Below are 22,537 nucleotides of genomic sequence, written 5' to 3'. Positions count from 1 at the left end.
GAACAAATGTCTGGGTCAGTGCAACCTCACGCACACAGCTCAAGTTCTTCTCCCTTTGAAGCCTGCCATAGATAAGTCAACTCAGAACCTCAACTCTCTTGCTTCCGAATGCTGACCCAGTAGCCTTCTCTGTCTCTAGGAAGATTTGGTACCTCACGGAAGGCGGGTGTCATTGCCAGTCCCTTCTGCGTATAAGCCTTCCTGAATATATTAAACTGAAACATAGGTAACACCCCCTGAGACAATATGCAATAGGTTTCTCACTGTTGGTTGTATCCAGTGAAAGGATTTTGAGATTTTACACTCCTGTGTGGTATCAGTAAAGCTGACCCCAAGAGGTTAAGCATTGCATGTTCAAAGAGAGGTTCCCCCTCTATCCTCTTTCAAGTTGTTCCAGCCGCTGTGAGGTGAAACTGGACAATCTTCTTACCATTCATTGCATTTACAGCACAGATTCTGAAGTCAGCTCTCCCAGTCTGGTATATCTTGAAATGTGTGGAAGCATGCCACTTTATAGCGCTCACAGCATTTTGGGTCTCTCTTCCATTTTTCTGTAAAAGTCGTAAGCCAGAATGTAATGGGGAAATGAAGTACTTTAACAACAACCGCAGAAGAATAGCTCACATCTTCATTTGAGCAACATCAGGCAAACTTCCCCCTTGGAAGTATCTAACTAATTACTTTTATTTCCATAACTTACATATATTAAGAACCTCTTCTGTACCAGAAACAGTGCTAAACACTTCACACACATTATGTCTTTTAATCCAGACCACAGAGCAGCACAGTAGATACTAACTTATTCTCATTCTACACAGAGACACACAAAGTAAAGAGGCTGAGTGCATACAGAGCAAGAAATTGTCTTGTGTAAAGCAAGAAATGTGTCTCTGTGTAAAATTACTTTTTTTGAGAAATATTTTATAAACCTATCTCAAAGAGATTGTTATCTTTTATAACAACTCTAAAAAGAGCTTTATACTCCCAATTGAAAGACTTTTCAGAATCAGTCTTCCCAACCCCCATCAATAACTTATACATTTTAGTATTTTCTTCTTTCAGCAGGGGGTGGCACCAACTTTCATATTATTATTTCATGTGTTTCATATCTATTTTGTTTTCTCTCAGCTTTTCTCTTCTGCATGATTTAAACAAATAATAAAAGCAGGAAATCCTGGTTAACATTCCTTCCAAGGTTGTATTCTCTGATGCCTCAGCCACTTTGTTTTCAGTGTCAAACTCTTCGATTTCCTGTATTCTACCAAAGAGTGAAAGATGTGAAGCACTTACTGTTTGTCATTGTGAAAATATAGCAAAAAAAAAAAAATTTCAGTGGTAGACAAAAATAAGAAGTAGCTCTATGTTATGAATAAAGCAGACATTATTTTTAATGCTGCCTAAAAGATGAAGACCATTATGAAGTCAAGCTTGTATGTAGAAAGAAGCTTAGATTTTTTAAAGACATTTTATTCTGGTATTTATATAATTTCAACAAGGCATTTTGCAATCCATTTAACATAAAATTAAGAAGATGAACATCTACTTTGCTCTCAGAATTTAAAGTGAATAAAGGTTATATATGGGCTTCCCTGGTGCCTCAGGTCAATCAGGAAGATCCCCTGGAGAAGGGAATGGCAACAACCCACTCCAGTATTCTTGCCTGGGAAATCCCCTGGACAGAGAAGCCTGGTGGGCTACTGTCCAAGGGATTGCAAAGAGTCAGACACAACTGAGCAACTACCACTTTTTCAGACTCTATATAAGAAATGGTTCTGGGCTTCGCTGGTGGCTCAGTGGTAAATAACCCACCTGCTACTGCAGAAGACGCGGGTTCCATTCCTGATCTGGGTCGATCCCACACTCAGCGGAGCAACTAAGTCCGTGCCTGTGCTCTGTAGCACAGGAGCTGCAGCTACTGAAGTCCACGTACCCTAGAGCTCAGTGCTCTGCAACAGGAGAAGCTGCTGCAATAGGAAGCCCGCACGCCGTAACTAGAGGGTAGTCCCAGCCCAAGGCACTAGAGGAAAACCTGTGCGGCAGCAAAGACCCAGCACAGCCAATAAATAAATAAGTAAAATTTTTAAAAAAAGAAAAAAATGGTTCTTGCCCTGATGAGCTTGTGTTAGTGGATGAGAAAGATACAAGTAAATTTAATGACACCCAAGGAAGTATGTATTAGGTCCTTTTGCTTTCCTTCAGGTTCTTTAACAAGACCTGAAAATTTATTCTCTTAAATACGTCTTGAAACCAACACAGCATTGTGAAGCAATTATCCTCCAATTAAAAAAAAAAAAAAATACGCCTTGAATCTGTCCTTCTCTTCAGTAAAACCTGATTTGGAGTTTCAGAACTAGCCTAATTTTATGCTTCAAAGTTTAGATTCTGTTTTCCTTTCATTTATTGTCTGATTATTGTGATCAATTCTAAATCTGGACTGAAAGGCTGAGAGACACTTCCATATTACTCACTTCAAGATACATCTTTATGTTCCTCTTCTACTAGAGTCATCAGAAATCGGACCTTCCCTTGTGATTCACACCACTGTCCCATTTGGAGTTACACATTTGGAACACAGCACTGAGGATGTGCAGGAGTTAATCTTCAAGCAGCTGGAAAACATTGTGCCTGGTTTGCCTCAGCCAGTAGCTACCAAATGCCAGAAATGGAGACATTCACAGGTAATCAGAGAACCCAGCGGTATGAGCACAGTTTTCTTAATCAGATCTGACTTTACTTTTTCTCATATTTTGCCACTCTCTAGTACTCTTGCCTGGAAAATCCCATGGATGGAGGAGCCTGGTAGGCTGCAGTCCATGGGGTCATGAAGAGTGGGACACGATTGAGCAACTTCACTTTCACTTTTCACTTTCATGCATTGGAGAAGGAAATGGCAGTGCACTCCAGCGTTCTTGCCTGGAGAATCCCAGGGACGGGGAAGCCTGGTGGGCTGCCATCTATGGGGTCGCACAGAGTCGGACACGACTGAAGCAGCAGCAGCAGCAGTGAAAGAAATTAACATGTGATCTTGGGAGCAAATATGCATTTTCCTAATAGAGAAGTTTACATGCAAGTTTTTATTATCCTGTTATTTCTCAATAAGAGATACATATAATTTTCCCCAATGTTATGTTCAAATTCTAGCATCTAGACTTATATAACCTGAAAATCTGGGGTTTCTTATGCAGGCAAGGCAGGTTATATATCAAAATGCAGCTGTTTCTCTGAGGTTTTTCTAAATCAGTACTGTGGTTATATAGAAACCACTATAACCTCCCAAATTTTTTGCAATATGTCAAATTAACCTTGTAAGTATATTTTGCTACCACAATTTTCATTTTTATTAAGTTCCCACTTTGGTTTTGACTGCTGCCAGTAGAGCTGTTTGGGAGAGAGAAATGAATACCTGAACAGATCAGGTATGAATGATGAATGAAAAATGAATAGATCAGCTAGTTGAGCTGTTTTTTCAGGATTAGATAAACCTGCTGATTGGTCTACTAGTTCAAACTTTAAAAACTCTTTACACTAAGTAACTGCTGACTTTTCTGAAAATCCTCTGTATATTCCAACACAAGTTTCTGAGTATTCATAGAAAAAGTATTGATCTGTAAACTCAGTTGTGAAGTCGTTTGAGGACAGTGGAGCAGAAGGAAAAGGAAGCAGTGACTTGTCTATTTTTTCCTAAGATTTCTTAGCACATTGATTACCTGATTTATCAGCACTATTTGTTACTAGAGCTGTGAACCCTTTAGAAAAACTGGTTGGGAGAAATCGCAACAGATTTTGTATATTTTAAAGGACTTTCCAAAATCAAAGGAAATGGTAAATTACTTCCTAAAATATTGCAGCAGTTCTATGTGTTTACCCATATCGTCTCAAGTTAAATTATACAGTGAAACTTTCAGGAAAATATTTACTTAAACACATCATGGTCACTTTAGAAGACTTCTTCCTTTTAAAACAACTTTTTCAAATCTCAATAGCCAATGTCTTTAAATGATATTTAACTTAATCTTAGGTTGGTCTGAAAAAGAAAACACGGAAATAATCTTGTTGATATAATTTGAAGCTAGATATTTTACATAGCAAGTGAAGTGAAGTGAAGTTGCTCAGTACTGTCCGACTCTTTACAACACCATGGACTATACAGTCCATGGAATTCTCCAGGTCAGGATACTGGAGTGGGTAGCCTTTCCCTTCTACAGGGGATCTTCCCAACCGAGGGATCAAACCCAGGTCTCCTGCACTGCAGGTGGATTCTTTACCAGCTGAGCCACAAGAGGGGAGCCTGACTTCCGCCTGTCATAACCTTCCTTCCCCCAGAATTCTTTGGTAGATTCCTTTATGAGGCAGTATTGCTTGCCCCTCTAATAAAACCTCTGGGGAGAGCACCAGCCCTTGAAGGCTCAAGCCACTTTCTAGAAGTGACTGCTTTCTGAAAGAGATAAGGGAGTATTTTGTGTAGAGTCCATTTTATGTTTCCTTGATGTGGCTTTCCAGGCCTTCTGCTGCCTCTAATGTCTTATATCCACAGTGGCAGGGGGCAGGGGAGGGCGGTGGGGTGGCGTGGGGCAGGGCAGTGAAAGATGGTTGTTCATTTATTCATTTGTTTACTCATTTATTCCATGAGCATATAACAAATGCCTACTGCTGCTGCTGCTAAGTCGCTTCAGTTGTGTCCGACTCTGTGTGACCCCATAGACAGCAGCCCACTAGGCTCCTCTGTCCCTGGGATTCTCCAGGCAAGAATACTGGAGTGGGTTGCCATTTCCTTCTCCAATGCATGAAAGTGAAAAGTAAAAGTGAAGTCTCTTAGTCATGCCTGACTCTTAGCGACCCCATGGACTGCAGCCTACCAGGCTCCTCTGTCCATGGGATTTTCCAGGCAAGAGTACTGGAGTGGGTGCCATTGCCTAGGTCACATCTAATACTCTGTCCATGGAATCCTAGAGACTAATCTTTGCTGAAAGCCTTCTCCTAAGACACTAAATCAAATTTTTTGCCTTGAGTAGGATAGCACTGCTTTCGGGCGGGTGCTGCTATTAAGGAAGGAGGCAGATGAAGAAAGAAGGTGTGTTGGAAAGACTTGCAGGGCTGCTCTGTGCCTCCCATTTGGGGTTTGAATAAAACACATGAGTAGGTGGTTCAGACAAACACAGCAAAGCAGTGGCAGATTTTTCGCGATTCTCAGTTCCTCCCCTTTGCAGCTATTTGCCTTCCATCATTTAAATGTGTACCCAGTTAATATACATTGATGCCTAAGCTGTGATACATTGAATTAAGATTTCTGTAACAAGGATGATATATTAATCCTCTCAGCAGAAGAGTAATAACTGAAAACAACTTCCATGTACATTGACAGGGGACACTTAATCAGTTTGATAACCCTAATCCTCTCACCACTGTTATTCGCTGTGCTTGCCTTTGTTTCAGAGTCTATCATGATGCCTTTTCCAAACTACTCTAGTTTTATACATTTACTATAAAAGTATGATTTGCTTGTGAGTTTAACTCTAACTTTCCCCCCTATTTCTGTAGTTTCTGAATATTTCAGTGCCTTTTTTGTCATGTCTCACGTTCATGGATTACTCTTTTGTAAAAAAATAAAATAAAATAATCACTGAATGCATTTCAAACACCATGGACATCAAGAGAGGAATTTAGGGGTAGGGAAAAAGGAGAGTCAGGTGGTAAATGAATGCTTTGGCAAAAATAAATGGATTTGGACTAGCCTATTAAACTCTTGCTGTAAAATTAGAATTGTTCTCTTCTGTAGTTCCATTTCTTCACTTGGTCTTTTGCCCTGAGTCTGTACTTTCTCTCTGCTCAGTGTGAGCCCTTTTATATTCTTTAAGAAGGATCATGAACTCTTTAAGAACCTCATCAAAGCCATGAATATGGAGATGCACAGCCTTTCAAAATACACATGCACACATAAACACAAAGTTGCGTCTAATTATGAAGATTTACAAGCAACCTAAAATGCCTCCCACAAATCCAGCATTAAGAACACCTGCTCTAAATGTTATGCTCCTATAACCCAAATAAATCAAGAATCCCTCATAGCCCAGTCTTGTGTTCTAGTCAAAGAAACAAAATTCAGCAACCTAAAGGAATGTAAAATAATTATCATCTTTACTAGTGTCTTTTATAGATCTTTAAAGATACCCAAAATTCATTATCCTTAGCAGCACTTTTTGCAGTTTCTTTTCTCATTCCTTATGTATGCCACTTCTACAAGCTCCTTCAAAACTTTTTGCACCTTAACTCTAGTTTTCCACAGAGTTTTCCAATTATCAGCCATGTGGGCTTTTCTTTTTTCTTTCCTTTCTTCAGCCTTCCACTCACATCCCTCATTTTTGACTCCATGTTTTCCCCCCTCCTAGACAGGAAAATCTAAGAACTTGTCAGTGCAAATTCCCCATTTTGGCTTCCTCAGGCCTTCCCCAGTTGCTTACCTTGGTTGGCATAGTACTGCCCAGGAGTTGGAAGGAATGAAAGAGGGCATAGGTGACAATTTAAGGCCAGAATTTTTCTTAAGAGGTTTGTGTTTGGTGGGACAGGGTGGTGGGGTGTGTATACACAGCAGAGCCTGAAATCACCTACATATTTACATTATTCCCTTATGAGATTAATTTCTGACCAGTAGCTGTGTCTTATTTCAGTGTTGGAAGGTCAGGTAGTAATTGATAGTTCCATTTTTTTTTTCTCTCTTACACAGTTTCTGTCATATCTGCCTCCCTGCCTTCTCTTTGGTAGGGTGAAACTGAAAAGCAGTGACTGATTGATTGTATGAATATACCAAGACTATAAATTCAAACGAGTGTCCCTTTCAACATAGTCAGTCACCCTAATAAGCCATACCCTTATTGCAGCCAGATTGGGCATCTCCTTAAAATCCTGACACTTATTCTTCAGCATGTACTCAGTTCAATCAGGTCTTTGAAAGGTGAGCTTGAATTTAATGTTTCAGAAACAACTCAAGTCATTTGGACATATATCTTTTTAGTAAAGTAGATGGGCAATCTTGACAATTTTCTTTAATGTTTTTATATAACTAAAGAGATATAACTGCTTGTATTTATTTGTGTTAATGTGTCCAGTAAGCTGATTCTAAAAGCTCCTACCCTAAAAGATGTTGGCCAGTGTATCACTACAGATTTAATCATATGGCCTTCTAGGATAAGTGCTTTGAAAGACAAAAGTCAGTTGTATTTATCAGTTAAAGTACATTAGGTGTGTTGTTGGATAATTTATTTAATGTGGGGTGATTATGACTTTGGGCTTTGGAGGCAGACTTCAGTTCAAACTTCAGCTGTCCCTGTGGCTTTGAGTAAGCTAAACTATAACTCCAAGCCCATCTGTAAGTGGTACAACCGAACCTCCCTCGTAGGAAGAGAATGACCCCTCATAGTGGTCAGAATGAAAGGAGAGAACACAGTAGAAAACATTTACTGTAACACTAGTACAAGGCAAGTTCTCCATCATTGCTAAATAAGAATAGCAAAAGGAAGAGGAAGAGAGGAGGTGGGTGAAGGGGATTCTATGGTATTTCTTAGTAGATGAGCTCTGTGTGTCCCTTGCTCTTTTCTGGTACCTGTCTTCATGCATGCTGCTGCACTTCTTGTTTTTTCTTACTCTCTTGTCTTTTCAGAGTCTCTGTCTTTTCTCTTCTCTCTTTTACACACACACATATTTCTGGACAAGGATATTTCAGGGCTGACTCAACTCCAGGGGCTATGATGCTAAGACATACCGTAGGGACTATTAACATCAGAACAAGGTGATATAAAAGTGATGGATCCCTGTGGACACAAGGAACTCTTGTCAGTTTTTTTCAGCTTATAGGTTTTTCAGTTTTGTGCCATTCATTCCTAAACTAACTTACACATTGTCCAGTGTCTGGTAATTTAACACAATTTATACCATGAGTTAAAATTTCCTGGCATGAAATTATGGCCTCAAGAGTACTCTTGCTTCTGTGCATAAGTTTATGGTAAGCCATGGAGAGCTGAAACAGGACCTTTGGGATTGGTAGGCTATGGCATGACCCAGTCTGCCAAGAGCAGGAAATCTAACAGGTGTCAGTCCTAAGTATTCCACTGAGTAATCTCTGACCTCTTTCTCACTGGTACAGAACTAACCCATTGCTTCACTTTATTATGAGGTAGCTACGAATGTATGAGATCATCAGCTGACAAATTCTGATCATTGAATTAGGGATGTTCAGTCACAGTTTAATTGGCATTTATATGGGCAGATATTTCCCCTTTTCATAAAATCTCACATTATATGAGCTATTAAATGTTTTAACACATGTAAGTTTAATTAAATCACTTTTTTCAAATGCTCATGGCAGGAACTTACCCTGCCATGTAGTCAGCATCACACTTTTTCAGAAAAACTAATTATTTTGAACAGCAGTACTTTGTAGGAAACTTTAAAAATGAATCTGTATCATTTTTCTTGGACAAATGCAATATATATTCATCTGCACCCAGTATTACTACTGGAAACTGAATGACGGATGTTATTATATATGGCTCTGTTCCATAAACGGAAGTCCACTTGGCCTGTGCATAGTAGACCTCAGTATTATTCTCTGAACTAACAAACTGAACTAAAAAGTTCAGTTGACAAAAGCTATTTATACCCACATTAGAAATTAGTAATATATATTCAGCTTTTCATTTAGCTGACATTTATTGAGTTTCTTGGGCTTCCCTTGTGGCTCAGCTGGTAAAGAATCTGCCTGCAATGTGAGAAACCTAGGTTCTATCCCTGGGTTGGGAAGATCCCCTGGAGAAAGGAAAGGCTACCCACTCCAGTATTCTGACCTGGCGAATTCCATGGACTATATAGTTCATGGGGTCACAAAGAGTTGGACATGATTGAATGACTTTCAACAATGTCAGCAATTGGTTTCTACTGTATGCCAGACATTATACTGGATTCTATAGACTCAAAGACAGCTCCGTTCATTCAAAGACTTTCCCATATAATCAGCAAGACTGACCAATAAGCAGATAATCATTGTATGGTGCATTTTCTTCTAAGAAAAGGAAAAACAATGTATTGTGTGAACACAGAGCAGATTTGAGGAGAAAATGGTAGTAAATACCTTCTTAGAAGAAAATGTCACCTGAGCTAAATCCTACAAGATGAAGCCAGAGAGGCAAAGGAAATGATATTGGAATGATGTTCTAACAATGTGTACACTTTCCCAGTTCCAAGACAGTACAGGACACATTCTTGCTTTTTACCTTGATCTTGCCTTAAAGAGATGGGAATACCAGACAACCTGACCTGCCTCTTGAGAAATCTGTATGCAGGTCAGGAAGCAACAGTTAGAACTGGACATGGAACAACAGACTGGTTCCAAATAGGAAAAGGAGTATGTTAAGGCTGTGTATTGTCACCCTGCTTATTTAACTTATATGCAGAGTACATCATGAGAAACGCTGGACTAGATGAAGCACAAGCTGGAATCAAGATTGCTGGGAGAAATATCAATAACCTCAGATATGCAGATGACACCACCCTTATGCCGAAAGTGAAGGACTAAAGAGCCTCTTAATGAAAGTGAAAGAGGAGAGTGAAAAAGTTGGCTTAAAACTCAACATTCAGAAAACGAAGATCATGGCATCTGGTCCCATCACTTCATGGGAAATAGATGGGGAAACAGTGGAAACAGTGCCAGACTTTATTTTGGGGGCTCCAAAATCATTGCAGATGGTGACAGTAGGCATGAAATTAAGACACTTGCTCCTTTGAAGAAAAGTTATGACCAACCCAGACAACATATTAAGCACTTTGCCAACAAAGGTCCATCTAATCAAAGCTATGGTTTTTCCAGTAGTCACGTATGGATGTGAGAGTTTGACTATAAAGAAAGCTGAGCACCAAAGAATTGATGCTTTTGAATTGTGGTGTTGAAGAAGACTCTTGAGAGTCCCTTGGTCTGCAAGGAGACCCAACCAGTCCATCCTAAAGGAGATCAGTCCTGGGTATTCATTGGAAGGACTGATGCTGAAGCTGAAACTCCAATACTTTGGCCACCCATGCGAAGAGCTGACTCATTTGAAAAGACCCTGATGCTGAGAAAGCTTGAGGGCAGGAGGAGAAGGGGACGACAGAGGATGAGATGGTTGGATGGCATCACTGACTCAATGGACATGAGTTTGAGTAAACTCCAGAAGTTGGTGATGGACAGAGAGGCCTGGCATGCTGCAGTCCATGGTATCACGAAGAGTCGTACACGACAGCGACTAAACTGAACTGCCATCAACTGTTATAACATTCATATAAACTATGACAGTCTGCATTATCATTTTATTAGTGTACATGCATAATCATTCTCTCCCTCTCTTTCTCAAATACCATTTATCAATCCCCTACTCTGTGTGTAACTCACTTCATCTCCACCCCATGGAGGTTTTTCAGATCAGTTCAGTCGCTCAGTTGTGTCCGACTCTTTGCAACCCCATGAATCGCAGCTCACCAGGCCTCCCTGTCCATCACCAACTTCTGGAGTTCACTCAAACTCACATCCATCGAGTCGGTTATGCCATCCAGCCATCTCATCCTCTGTCATACCCCTTTCCTCCTGCCCCCAGTCCCTCCCAGCATCAGAGTCTTTACTCCTTCCCAATTGCAAAGGTCAGAAAGTTAAGAAGTTGAGAGCACAGAGCCCTTTATGAGGCTCTTCCACTAGGAAGTGGCAAAAATGAAATTCCAACGCAGGTCTACTTAAAAGTTAGTGTTTTTTAGGGCAGCCAGAAGAAGCAAGAAGAACCACAGTCTCACAGCAGCTAGAATGAAAACCACATCACGGAAAGGTAATCAGAATGAAAAAGCAGAGAGTCATGTCCCAGATGAAGGGACAAGTAAAAACCCCAGAAAAACAACTAAGTGAAGTGAAGATAGGCAATCTTCCAGAAAAAGAAGAATTCAGAATAGTTATAGTGAAGATGATCCAGGATCTTGGAAGAAGAATGGAAAAGATGCAAGAAATGTTTACCAAAGACCTAGGAAAAACTAAAGAACAAACAAACAGAGATGAGCAGTGCACTAGAAGGAATCAATAGCAGAATAACTGAGGCAGAAGAGTAGGTGAGTGACCTGGAAGACAGAATGGTGGAGATCACTACTGCAGAACAGAATATAGAAAAACAATGAAAAAAAAATGAAGACAGCCTAAAAGTTAGTGTTTTTAAACACTCGCTCTACTACTGGTAATTTAGATCTGGCTTTCTTCCAATTATGACACATTTTTTATGCCATCATTCTGTTGGCTGAGGTTAGAAATAATAATAGTTAACATTTATACTCTGGGTTTAGAAAGTAATTTTATGCTTGTTTTCATTTGATCTTCACAACAGTTCTGACAGATCAGAAAGTAAATATTTCTATCTTTGTTTAAATGAGGAAACTGAAGTTCAAATTGATAGTTTTGCCTAACACAATGCAATGAGTGAACAGAAAAATAGAAATTGAACATGTCACTTTAGGTAAAAACGTTCAAGGTTCACACTGTATACAAAAATTAACTAAAAATAGATCATAGACCATATAAAACATTATAAAACATCAAACTATGAAACTTCTAGATAAAAACATAGGAGAAAATCTTAATGATCTTTGGTTTGGCAAACATTTCTTAGGATACACAAAGCACAAAGCATAAAGAATAAATTGATAAATTATGCTTTATCAAAACTTAAAATGCTTTGAAAGATACTGTTAAGGAAATGACAAAACAAGCTGCAGACTTGGAGAAAATGTTTGCAAAAACATATATCTGATAAGAGATTGGTATCCAGAATATATAAAGAATTCTCACAAGTTAGAAATTAGAAAACAAATGGCCCTGTTATTTAAAGCTGGGCAAAATATTTGAAAGGCTACTTCATTGAAGAAGAGGTGTGAATTTAACCATGGAGGCATAAGAGTTCTGTGTGAAAACTACAAAGCATTGTTGAAAGAAATTAAAGAAGGCTTAAATAAATAAAAACCATCCCAAGTTCATAGATCATAAAACTCAGTATTTTTAAATGGCAGTATTACCATAAGTGATCTACAAATTTATTACAGTCTCTATCAAAATCCCTGGAGACGTAAATGACACCCCAGTATTCTTGCCTGGAAAACTTCATGGACAGAGGGGCCTAACAGGCTACAGTCCATGAGGTTGCAAGAACTGGATACAACTTAGCAACTAAGCCACTACCAAAATCCCAATGGCCTTTGCAGAAATGGAAAAGCTAATCCAAAAATTCATACAGAGTTGCAAGGGACCCCAAATAGCCAAGACAGTCTTGAAAAAGAATAAAGCTGGAGGATTCACACTTTCTGATTTCCAAACTTGCTATTATACAAAGCTACCATAATTAAAGTATTGTAATAATATAAGAATAGCCATATAAATCAATGGAATAGAATTGAGAGCCCAAAAATGCTATACCTGTGATGAGCTGATTTCTGACAATGTCCCTAAAAACATTCAATGGGAAACAAAGTCTCTTCAACATATTGTGCTGGAACAACAGGATATCCAAATATGAAAGAAAGAAGTTAGATCCTTACCTCACACCACATGCAAAATCCACCTAATATGGATTGAAAACATAACTATACAAACTAAAATCATAAAAGTCTTATTAGAAAACATAGGGGTAAATCTTTATGACTGCATCTGACAGTGATTTCTTAGATATAACACCAAAATCATAATAAGAAAAACAAGTAGAAAATTTGGACTTCATCAAAATTGAAACTGTGTGTGCATAGAAGGATTAGCAAGGAGGTGAAAAGACAGTTCATAGGACAGGAGAAAATATTTGTGAATCACTTATCTGAGAAGTGTCTACTATCCAGAATATACAAAGAACTCAATAACTTAACAACAAAAAGTCAAACAGTCCTATTGAAAATGGGCAAAGGACTTGAATAGACATTTCTCCCCCCAAAAAATATAAATAGCCAATGAGCACATCAAAAGACATCCCATATCCTTAGTAATTGTTGTTGTTCTTGTTGTTTAGTCACTAAATCATGTTCGACTCTTGCAGCCCCATGGACTGGAGGCTACCAGGCTACTCTATCCATGGGATTTTCCAGGCAAGAGTCCTGAAGTGGGTTGCCATTTCCTTCTCCAGGGGTTCTTCCTGACCCAGGGATCAAACCTGTGTCTCCTGCATTGGCAGGCAGATTCTTTACTGCTGAGTTAGGGAAATGCAAATTAAAACCAAATGAGATACCATTTCACATCCACTATGATGGCTATATATTTTTTTAAACAGAAAACTAAGTTTTGGTGAAGATGCAGAGAAAATGGAGTACTTATACCTTGCTGATGGGAATATAAAATGGTTTAGCTACTGTGTAAAACAGTTTAGCAGTTCCTCAATAAAATAAATGTAAAATTATAATTTGATCAAGCTATTCCAATCCTAGATATATACCCCAAAGAACTGAGAACATGTGTTCAAATAAAACCGTGTGCACAATATTCACAGCAGCATTATTCAGAATAGCCAAAGGTAGAAACAACCCAAATGTCCATCAACTGATGAATGGAAAAACAAAGTGTGGTTTACCCCTAAGATGGAATATCATTCAGCTGTGAAAAGCAGTGAAGTTGGTACGTGCTTCAGCATGGATGAACCATGAAAATATTAGACTGAGTGAAAGAAACCAGACATGAAGGTCTCTTCTTGAATGATTCCATATATGTGAAATATCCAGAAGAGGCAAATTCATAGAGACAGAAAACAGGTTAACGTTTGCCAGTGGCTATTACTAATGCTAAATTTCTTGTTATATATTTTAAACCCACAAACCAAGGAAGAGATATGGATGACAAGCAAGCACACAAAAATATCATTACTGGTGAACATCACTGATCCTTGGGGATATGCAAAGTAAATGACAATGAGATACCCTGACACACCTACTGCTGCTGCTGCTGCTAAGTCGCTTCAGTCTTGTCCGACTCTGTGCGACCCCATGGACTGCAGCCTACCAGGCTCCTCCATCCATGGGATTTTCCAGGCAAGAGTACCGGAGTGGAGTGCCATTGCCTTCTCCACACCTAGTAGAATGCCTCATATCAAAAACTCTGAAGATACCAAATACTGGCACGGATGTGGTGATTCTCACAGATCACCATGGGAGTGCAGCATGGCATAGCCCTTTAGGAAGACAGTTTCACTGTTCCTTACAAAGTTAAATATACACTTACCATATGACCCAGAAACTCCACTTTGAGGAATTAACCCAAGAGAAATGAAGTCATAAATCTACATCAAAACATATATAGACAAGAATTTATAGCAACTTTATTAATAAGAGTCCCAGACTGGAAACACCCCAAATAGCCATCACCTGGTAAATGAGCAAACTGTCGCACATCCATAAGTGCAAAACTACTCTGTAATAACATGCAACGGACTACTAATATCTGCAGCGGCATGCGTGAGTCTCAGAAGTATTATCTGAGTGAAAAAAGTCAGAATCAAAGGCCACATACTATATTATTCTAAATATTTGTGGGACTTTCTGGAATGGACAAAGCTGTAGGAACAGAACACTGTTGCCGGGGCTCTGATTGGCCGGATGGTGTTAGCCACAAAGAGGCACAGGGGAATTAGGTGGAAACTGATGAGAACATTCTCTGTAGTGTTTTATAGAGGTAGTTACACAACTCGGTATATTGTCACAACTTATACAACAGTACACATAAAAAGGGTGAATTTTACTGTATTGTGAATTATACCTCAATTCAGTTGACTTTAAAATCCACTTGTTTCTTTATCCTCAGCTATTGTCTTAGGAGCACGAGCGTTGAACCTTTTATTTTCACCGTATTAAAAGTAGAAAGAAGGTTGTTTTCTAGATGCAAAAGTCAAAATGGCTGCAGTATTTTCCCCATAATTGCTCAACCCAAAAAAATAGGCTGTGGGATTTATTTAGCACGAATGAGAACCAGAGAGAAATTATGGTCATACTTCTGGGTTGTCAAGAAAAAGAAGAAGGAGAAGAGGATGGGAGAAGGGATGGAGGATTGAATTAGTTGGAAATTAAGCAGTTATTAATTTAAATGGAGGAGAAGTGGTGATTAGGTTCAGTTGAGTAGGAAAGATGATTTTAAGTTTCTCAACTCAAAACTGAAAGCATTCTGGGCCCTCTGCATCCTAGGAACCTAAGCAATGGGATCATTTGAGAGAGAGTGATGCAGCATTTCTATTTAGATGCAACAAAAGGATGCAAGTCCATTAAATCGCCTTGTAACTTGGAACTGGTTTGTCTATCCTCACACCTTACACAGCACTCAGCAACTACTACAAACACAGCAGATATTTGAAGAGCTAATGAATGAATGTACTAAAACTTGCTGAAGGACAAAATAATTTTCTATTAAATTAAAAACTCTAAAGGGAAATGTACCATGACTGTTGTTTTGTCTATTATTACTGCTACAGTACTAGAGAAAACAGTATCTCATTCTTTATTGTGTACTTGTTCTGAACAAGTCCTCGTCAAAATAGACTGCTCCAGTGTTTTCAGGACTTTAAAAGTCAGAATAGATCTGAAAGGATTCAATGTAGACTTCAGCAATTGAATATACAATTTCAGCCAAGTATGTCCTTTGCAGTTTGAGCGCACTAAAGCTGCAGCATGGATCATATAATTGATTTGTGGCACATTCTGCCTGCATCTACCCAATGGTTTATTAAAACAGAATAGACAAATACCAATAAAGAGAAAAGCTCCACTGAGAATTGACCAAACCACATCACTTTCTTCACACCTAGAGTATTCCAACCAATAGTAATTTTACAGCCGCTCTCTGTGTACCAGATACAGAGCTCTGTAGCCAGAATCCCAAAATACAAGCAAGACTTTCCCTAAAGCACAACAAAGAAACGGGTTTATGAAATCACCATTAAATATAATAGAACACTGGAGAGATGAGTAGAACACAGGCAAGATGAGATGATGCACATAACACATAAGAACCAATTAAAAATGTACCATCTGCAGGAATTCACCTTGTTGATAAAGCTCTTTATGAATATTAAGTACTAGAGCATAGTATAAGATAGATCTGAGAGCCTGAAACACCAGTGGCCAAAAGAGGTACAATATTTTTTAAGGAAATGCATATAAAAATAGATTAAATGGTGTATCAGCACCCTGAATTTATCATCATTTTCCCAGTTCTGAGTATCACTTATCTTCCATACTATGCAGTATATGGTTAGAAATAATTCTTATCAACACTTTTCTTAAGAATATAACAGATATATCCCATATGTCTGCAATATCTGGCTGCGCCACAAAAAATCTGCACATGGAGAGCTGATTCTCCTAAGAAAGAATTTTTAAAAGATTTAAAAAAAAATTAGATAAAAATTGGCTAGGTCATCCAGAAAAAAATGTAGCTTTTTTTTTTTCCTCTATGACATCTATAGCTTTTAAGAATGTATTTACCATCTCATGAGGGAAAAAAAATATTTAAAGGGTTATTTAGACTTTATGTCTGTGCAGGCTCACTGCAGTTTAGCTATAAACTATGATAATAGCGTGGATTGGTCACTGTGGTCTCCATCTTTTTAAATAAAGGCAAACATCTATATATCCCATTATACACACATAAAGACATTCACACATGCACACTCAGCTGGTTCCATTCTACATCCCTTTCAAAGTATTTTTTATGCAATGGCATTTTATAAGATGAGGGTGAGATCTGGGTAAGAAACCACCTTTGCTACCTCTTTGAAATTCAGACTGATTCACGTGTTCCTCATGCCTTTGCCTGGACTCTGCAAAAAGTGAGCTAGCGGTAGAGAATTCAGCTTTCTGGAAGTTTCAACCTAAGTGTTAGCACAAAGATTACAGACATCAGAATACTTGTTTCCTGGACAATGAAGTTGCTCAAGGACAGAGTTAGAATGGGGAGGTGCGATGACATAGAACGTAAAAGAGAAACTCAGAGACTGAGAAACCAAGGGAAATTATTTTCATAAAGGAAAAATCTCCACCATATTTAAAAGACCACCTGAGCACTGAGAATTTAAATCTTTCAAAATTTGAATTAGTTTTTTGTTGGCCCGTGCGCGTAGAGCCTTTGAGCAATTTTGAATTCAACACCATGTACAAAGAAGATGTAAATGGAGATGCTGGAAATACAAAAATGAATAAAACACAGTCCCCATAGCTCTCTATTTCTGAGGACTCAGAAGACTTTTTAAACATCAGATATCTCTTACCAAATTGTAATTTGGTGAGTTAAGTGTAGAGGAATCAAGAGGAATCAACATTTTACTGCCTTTTTATCAAACCCCAGAGGAACTTTAAAAAAGAGAGAGAAAAAAGGATAAACGTATTACATTTTTAATTTGGCCAATAGAAAACATTCTGTACTGTTAAAATGAAGTCTGTATTTCGATTTTCATTTCTCAGATGTCCCTTTCCTGTATCACAGAAATTTACTTAGGGGGTCAATAGTATTTTTCACTATTGACATAACACTGAAGTCTTATCTTTTTCAGAGTACCTGGACTAGCTTCCCATCTATAAATATGTAAACAAGCATTTCCATTGACATTAGTGTAAGTTATGGTCTCGCCTTCATTTATTTACATTTCTCTCTGTTTTTGTAAACAGGCATATGATAAATGTTTATAATCAATGCCTTGGGAATATGGTGAGAATTGAGAGATGTTAACAGAGAATCAATACAAACCACATTTACCTTCTAGGTGCTTACAATTTGAATTTATTCTGCATTTGTTTAAATCTTCCTCCCCCAGTTCCTGCTTTGCTCCACACCTTTTATGGTTACTCCCTGAATATTTCACTTCAGATAAACAAACAATGTTTTACCCAGATTCTAGGTCTGTCCTGATTAATATTTGTATCATAGGGAGGTTGTGCAAGTTTCTGGGAAATAAGTTTTACACAAGGTTTTATTCCATCTGTTAAAATTACTCATCCACTCAGCAAGTCCAAACTAAGGTTGTCCAGTGTTAACTTGAGAGTATTGATGGTTTTTTGAAACTGACCATTGCTGCCCCCCAGCACCCCTTTTATGGGAAACATTCCTCAGGCTGACAGAGACTCTGCTCCGAGCCACATCAAGCACCTCTCCCCAGAGCACTGGCTCCAAGTGTGTTTATTCCATGGACCAGTAAAATTCTTCTGAATACTTTGGGAACCAGTATAATATTGCTATCTTTTTATCCTGCAGTTAAGAATTTAAAAAGCAAAACATAGCTATAGGAATTTAATGAAAATAATAACCCTCCCCCCAAAATATGTAGTAAAGATAGAACCTCATAACAATTTATAAATAGAATACATTTTGCTCTATGAAAAAGTTCACAATTCTCCTTATTTTTCTCTTACTGCCATAGATTGACTTTTGGGAACCACCACCTTTGAGCATTGCATAGGGGCTATAAAAGAATAAGTTAACCAAATATTCAATTTCTGCTGTTTATGTACCATGGCAGGGGTTCAGGTTGACACTGGCAACAGAGCAGAGGAAGTGAGGAAATGTATGAATCAACTCCATACCATCTCAGGTCTCCTAGCTATTCCTGTTACCAGTGTGGTCAGCACCTCACACACACAGTGGGCAGGGGAAATGCCAACACAAGGATATCATTACTCGGAGTCTGCCCCAGTCAAGTTAGCCTACAACTAGAACACAGTAAGATTCTCTTGACATCCAAGGACAGTTTAAGGAGTCACCCTCACACATCGAAATTGATTAAAAATCAATTAAAAGATACAGTGTGTGTATCAAAAACACAGGTGATGGTTTAGTCTCCATCTGCTGTCAAAATTCAGGCTTACCCACGTTAAATAAAGCGACCCTTAGGAACATAGAGTAACCTAAGAAAGCAATAAAATTATCTACAGTCCTTTATAACTCCAGAGGGTTTTTTAATGTAAATTCTTTCAAATGCAATTGAGAAATAGGAGATCAGTAGCATCACAGGGAAATCATATTGGTTTTGCACATGTTGATGTTTTCAAGTGATTGGGGTATGTTTTCTCACAAGCAAACAGAAAATCTCCAGAAGTATCTTCCTTTAGTTCCATAGTGGCAGCTACAGTGACCTTAAGAACCACTGGATTTTGCACTGTTATGCTTTTCAGCAAAAGTGGGAGTACTGATGGAAAAACCACAAAGACATTTCCCCTTTGCTAAAATGATGGACTAAAAAAAAAATAAATAAAAAATAAATAAATAAAATGATGGACTAATGAAGAAGGCTGTATCCTGGAGATTTTTTTTTTTTTTGCGGGATTCTCTTTATTTATTTATTTAAATTTTATTTTATTTTTAAACTTTACATAATTGTATTAGTTTTGCCAAATAATTTTGGTCAAACTGGTGTCTTTTAGAAGCAACTTCCCTTCAGGACCTACATCTCAAAGGAGGAAACATAAGCCCCAGAGTTCAGGATGCATAAATGTGCCAAGACTCAGAGTCTGGGAGAATGTTCATATTGCTAGCCACTTCACTTGATTGTTTTTGTTAGTGCTTTCAGTGGTTAGGTTCTGAGCTGGCTATGCCAACCTATTTTCCTACAAGCCCTGATACTAGTAATGCACAGTTTTATAGAAGTATGGTTGTGTAGTTTTCTACAACTATCTTGCAGTCAAAATATCTGTATTTTATTTTCACATGGCAGTCAAAGCCCTGATGTGACCCACGAAAGGGCAATGGTCTAGGAGGTTACTGGAAGGTTATTAGAAGGAATTGGAATTGAACTTCCAACATTATTAGAGGAAACGGCTCCTGATGTGACTCTCATTCTTGGCACTGAAGTATCTCTGCTTTGGACAAAGACAGCGCATCGGACTCTCCTGGCTTAACGGGAAAAGAGGGAAAAAAAACAGTAAAGAATATTTAATTCTCTTATTTGTAATTACATGTTTACTCTGTAATCTTCTAATCCAGAATTGGTATATAGGATTCCTCTCGAGTGCCAAATTCAATTGACTGGTAGTGGCTGCCTGAAGCAATGAAGTGAGAAGGATGCTGAAGCCACTTCTGGGCTCAGTGGAGAAGAAATGCCACAGTTGATTAGTGATGTCTGTCAGGCGGTGCCGCACGTGTGTCACCCCCATAATCTATGACACAGTTGAGGAAATTAGCCTACTAAGATGAACGGTCTGGGAAGACAACCAGGCTCAGTTTTAGAATCGGTACATTTACCTTTGTAAATGAACAAATCGATTCTGTGATAACCAGTCTCTGTCAGTTTCACCTGAGGCTGCTCATTTGGGTGAATTGGGAAATTGGAGAGTTTAAACTACCAGTGCTGAAGACCTTGGATGCTCTGGCACTGAGATGCTGCTTACCTGAAAAGGCTCTACTTAAAGGATCCTGCACTCAGTATCTTTGTACTTGTTATGCTTTTACTAACTAGTGGGTTTTCACCATACTGCTCCCTACCCTATTTACTATTTGCTGTATTTCCTCAGTTGTAAGATGCCGTCAAGGGGACAGGTAGGATGAAGTTTTCACACACGTGAACTTGGTTATTTTTAGTGGTCCAGCAGGGGGATGACCACTATAAACATGTAAACAAACATTTCCACTGACATCAGCATGAAATGTGTTAGTTGCTCAGTCTTACCCAATTCTTTGTGACCCCATGGACTGTGACCCGCCAGGCTCCATTATCCATGGGGATTCTCCAGGTAAGGATACTGGAGTGTGTTGCTATTTCTCCTCGAGGGGATCTTCCAGACCCAGGGATCGAACCCTGGTCTGCCCACATTGCAGGTGGATTCTTCACCATCTGAACCACTAGAGAAGGACCATTTGGGAAAAGAATATGTGTCTTGCTGATTACTTAAAAACTTTTCTTTCCCACTGAGAAAGTACAGTCAGAACTTGAAGAATAGGTGTCAAGCATCTTGGAGGAAAACCCCAGCCAGGACAATTTAGTGGACTGTTTACTCTTGTGAGAAATGCTGCATGACCAGCACTCGAGGCAGCTCAGAGGACTGACTGGGGGGAGGGGAAGAGCATGGAAATTGACACCCTGAGTGAAAGAATTTTTTCACAAAAGTCCACTCTGATTATGAAGAAGTTTTGGGGAAAGCTAACCAATCTATTCCTTATCTTATTCCCTTTTTATATTTGCAAAAGATCTACATGTAGATAATTCTAAAAGAACTTCTCTAGTAAGTATAAAATAAAATTTTATTTCACGCTAACACCACTTTTAATTTTCTCATTCATATATCTAAAATATTGGTGCCTCTTCCAATTGACGGTATCTGAGATACTGTGGGCAGGAATCCCTTAGAAGAAATGGAGTAGCCATCATGGTCAACAAAAGAGTCCGAAAAGCAGTACTTGGATGCAATCTCAAAAACAACAGAATGATCTCTGTTCGTTTCCAAGGCAAACCATTCAATATCACGGTAATCCAAGCCTATGCCCCAACCAGTAATGCTGAAGAAGCTGAAGTTGAACGGTTTTATGAAGACCTACAAGACCTTTTAGAACTAACACCCAAAAAAGATGTCCTTTTCATTATAGGGGACTGGAATGCAAAAGTAGGAAGTCAAGAAATACCTGGAGTAACAGGCAAATTTGGCCTTGGAGTACACAATGAAGCAGGGCAAAGACTAATAGCGTTTTGCCAAGAGAACGCACTGGTCATAGCAAACACCCTCGTCCAACAACACAAGAGAAGACTTTACACATGAACATCACCAGATGGTCAACAACAAAATCAGATTGATTATATTCTTTGCAGCCAAAGATAGAGAACCTCTATCCAGTCAGCAAAAACAAGACGAGGAGCTGACTGTGGCTCAGATCATGAACTCCTTATTGCCAAATTCAGACTTAAATTGAAGAAAGTAGGGAAAACCAGTAGACCATTCAGGTATGACCTAAATCAAATCCCTTATGATTATACAGTGAAAAGTGAGAAATAGATTTAAGGGACTAGATCTGATAGACAGAGTGCCTGAGGAACTATGGACAGAAGTTCATGACATTGTACAGGAGACAGGGATCAAAACTATCCCCATGGAAAAGAAATGCAAAAAACAAAATGGCTGTCTGGAGAGGCCTTACAAATAGCTGTGAAAAGAAGAGAAGGGAAAAGCAAAGGAGAAAAGGAAAGATATAAGTATCTGAATGCAGAGTTCCAAAGAATAACAAGGAGCAATAAAAAAGCCTTCCTCAGTGATCAGTGCAAAGAAATAGAGGAAAACAACAGAATGGGAAACACTAGGGATCTCTTCAAGAAAATTAGAGATACCAAGGGAACATTTCATGCAAAGATGGGCTCGATAAAGGACAGAAATGCTATGGACCTAACAGAAGCAGAAGAGGTGGCAAGAATGCACAGAAGAACTGTACAAAAAAGATCTTCACGACCCAGATAATCACGATGGTGTGATCACTGACCTAGAGCCAGACATCCTGGAATGTGAAGTCAAGTGGGCCTTAGAAAGCATCACTATGAACAAAGCTAGTGGCTGTGAT

At 38.7% G+C, this 22,537-nt stretch overlaps 1 protein-coding gene across 5 annotated transcripts in view; it reads left to right on the top strand.

Moving 5' to 3' along the window:
• Positions 1–22,537, top strand: part of RNLS (renalase, FAD-dependent amine oxidase) — a 278,945-nt gene that overhangs the window by 248,196 nt on the left and 8,212 nt on the right. For all 5 annotated transcript variants that reach the window (XM_010838482.1, XM_010838483.1, XM_010838486.1 and 2 more), the window contains one exon: positions 2,503–2,678. In XM_010838482.1, coding sequence (XP_010836784.1) covers positions 2,503–2,678 — 176 coding nt within the window. The remainder of the gene's footprint in view (positions 1–2,502; positions 2,679–22,537) is intronic.

This window comes from Bison bison, unplaced genomic scaffold, assembly GCF_000754665.1.
Source record: "Bison bison bison isolate TAMUID 2011002044 unplaced genomic scaffold, Bison_UMD1.0 scf7180017864097, whole genome shotgun sequence".
Lineage (NCBI taxonomy): Eukaryota > Metazoa > Chordata > Mammalia > Artiodactyla > Bovidae > Bison > Bison bison.
The sequence above is the reverse complement of the archived record's forward strand: the minus strand, read 5'-3'. Positions and strand labels throughout refer to the sequence as shown.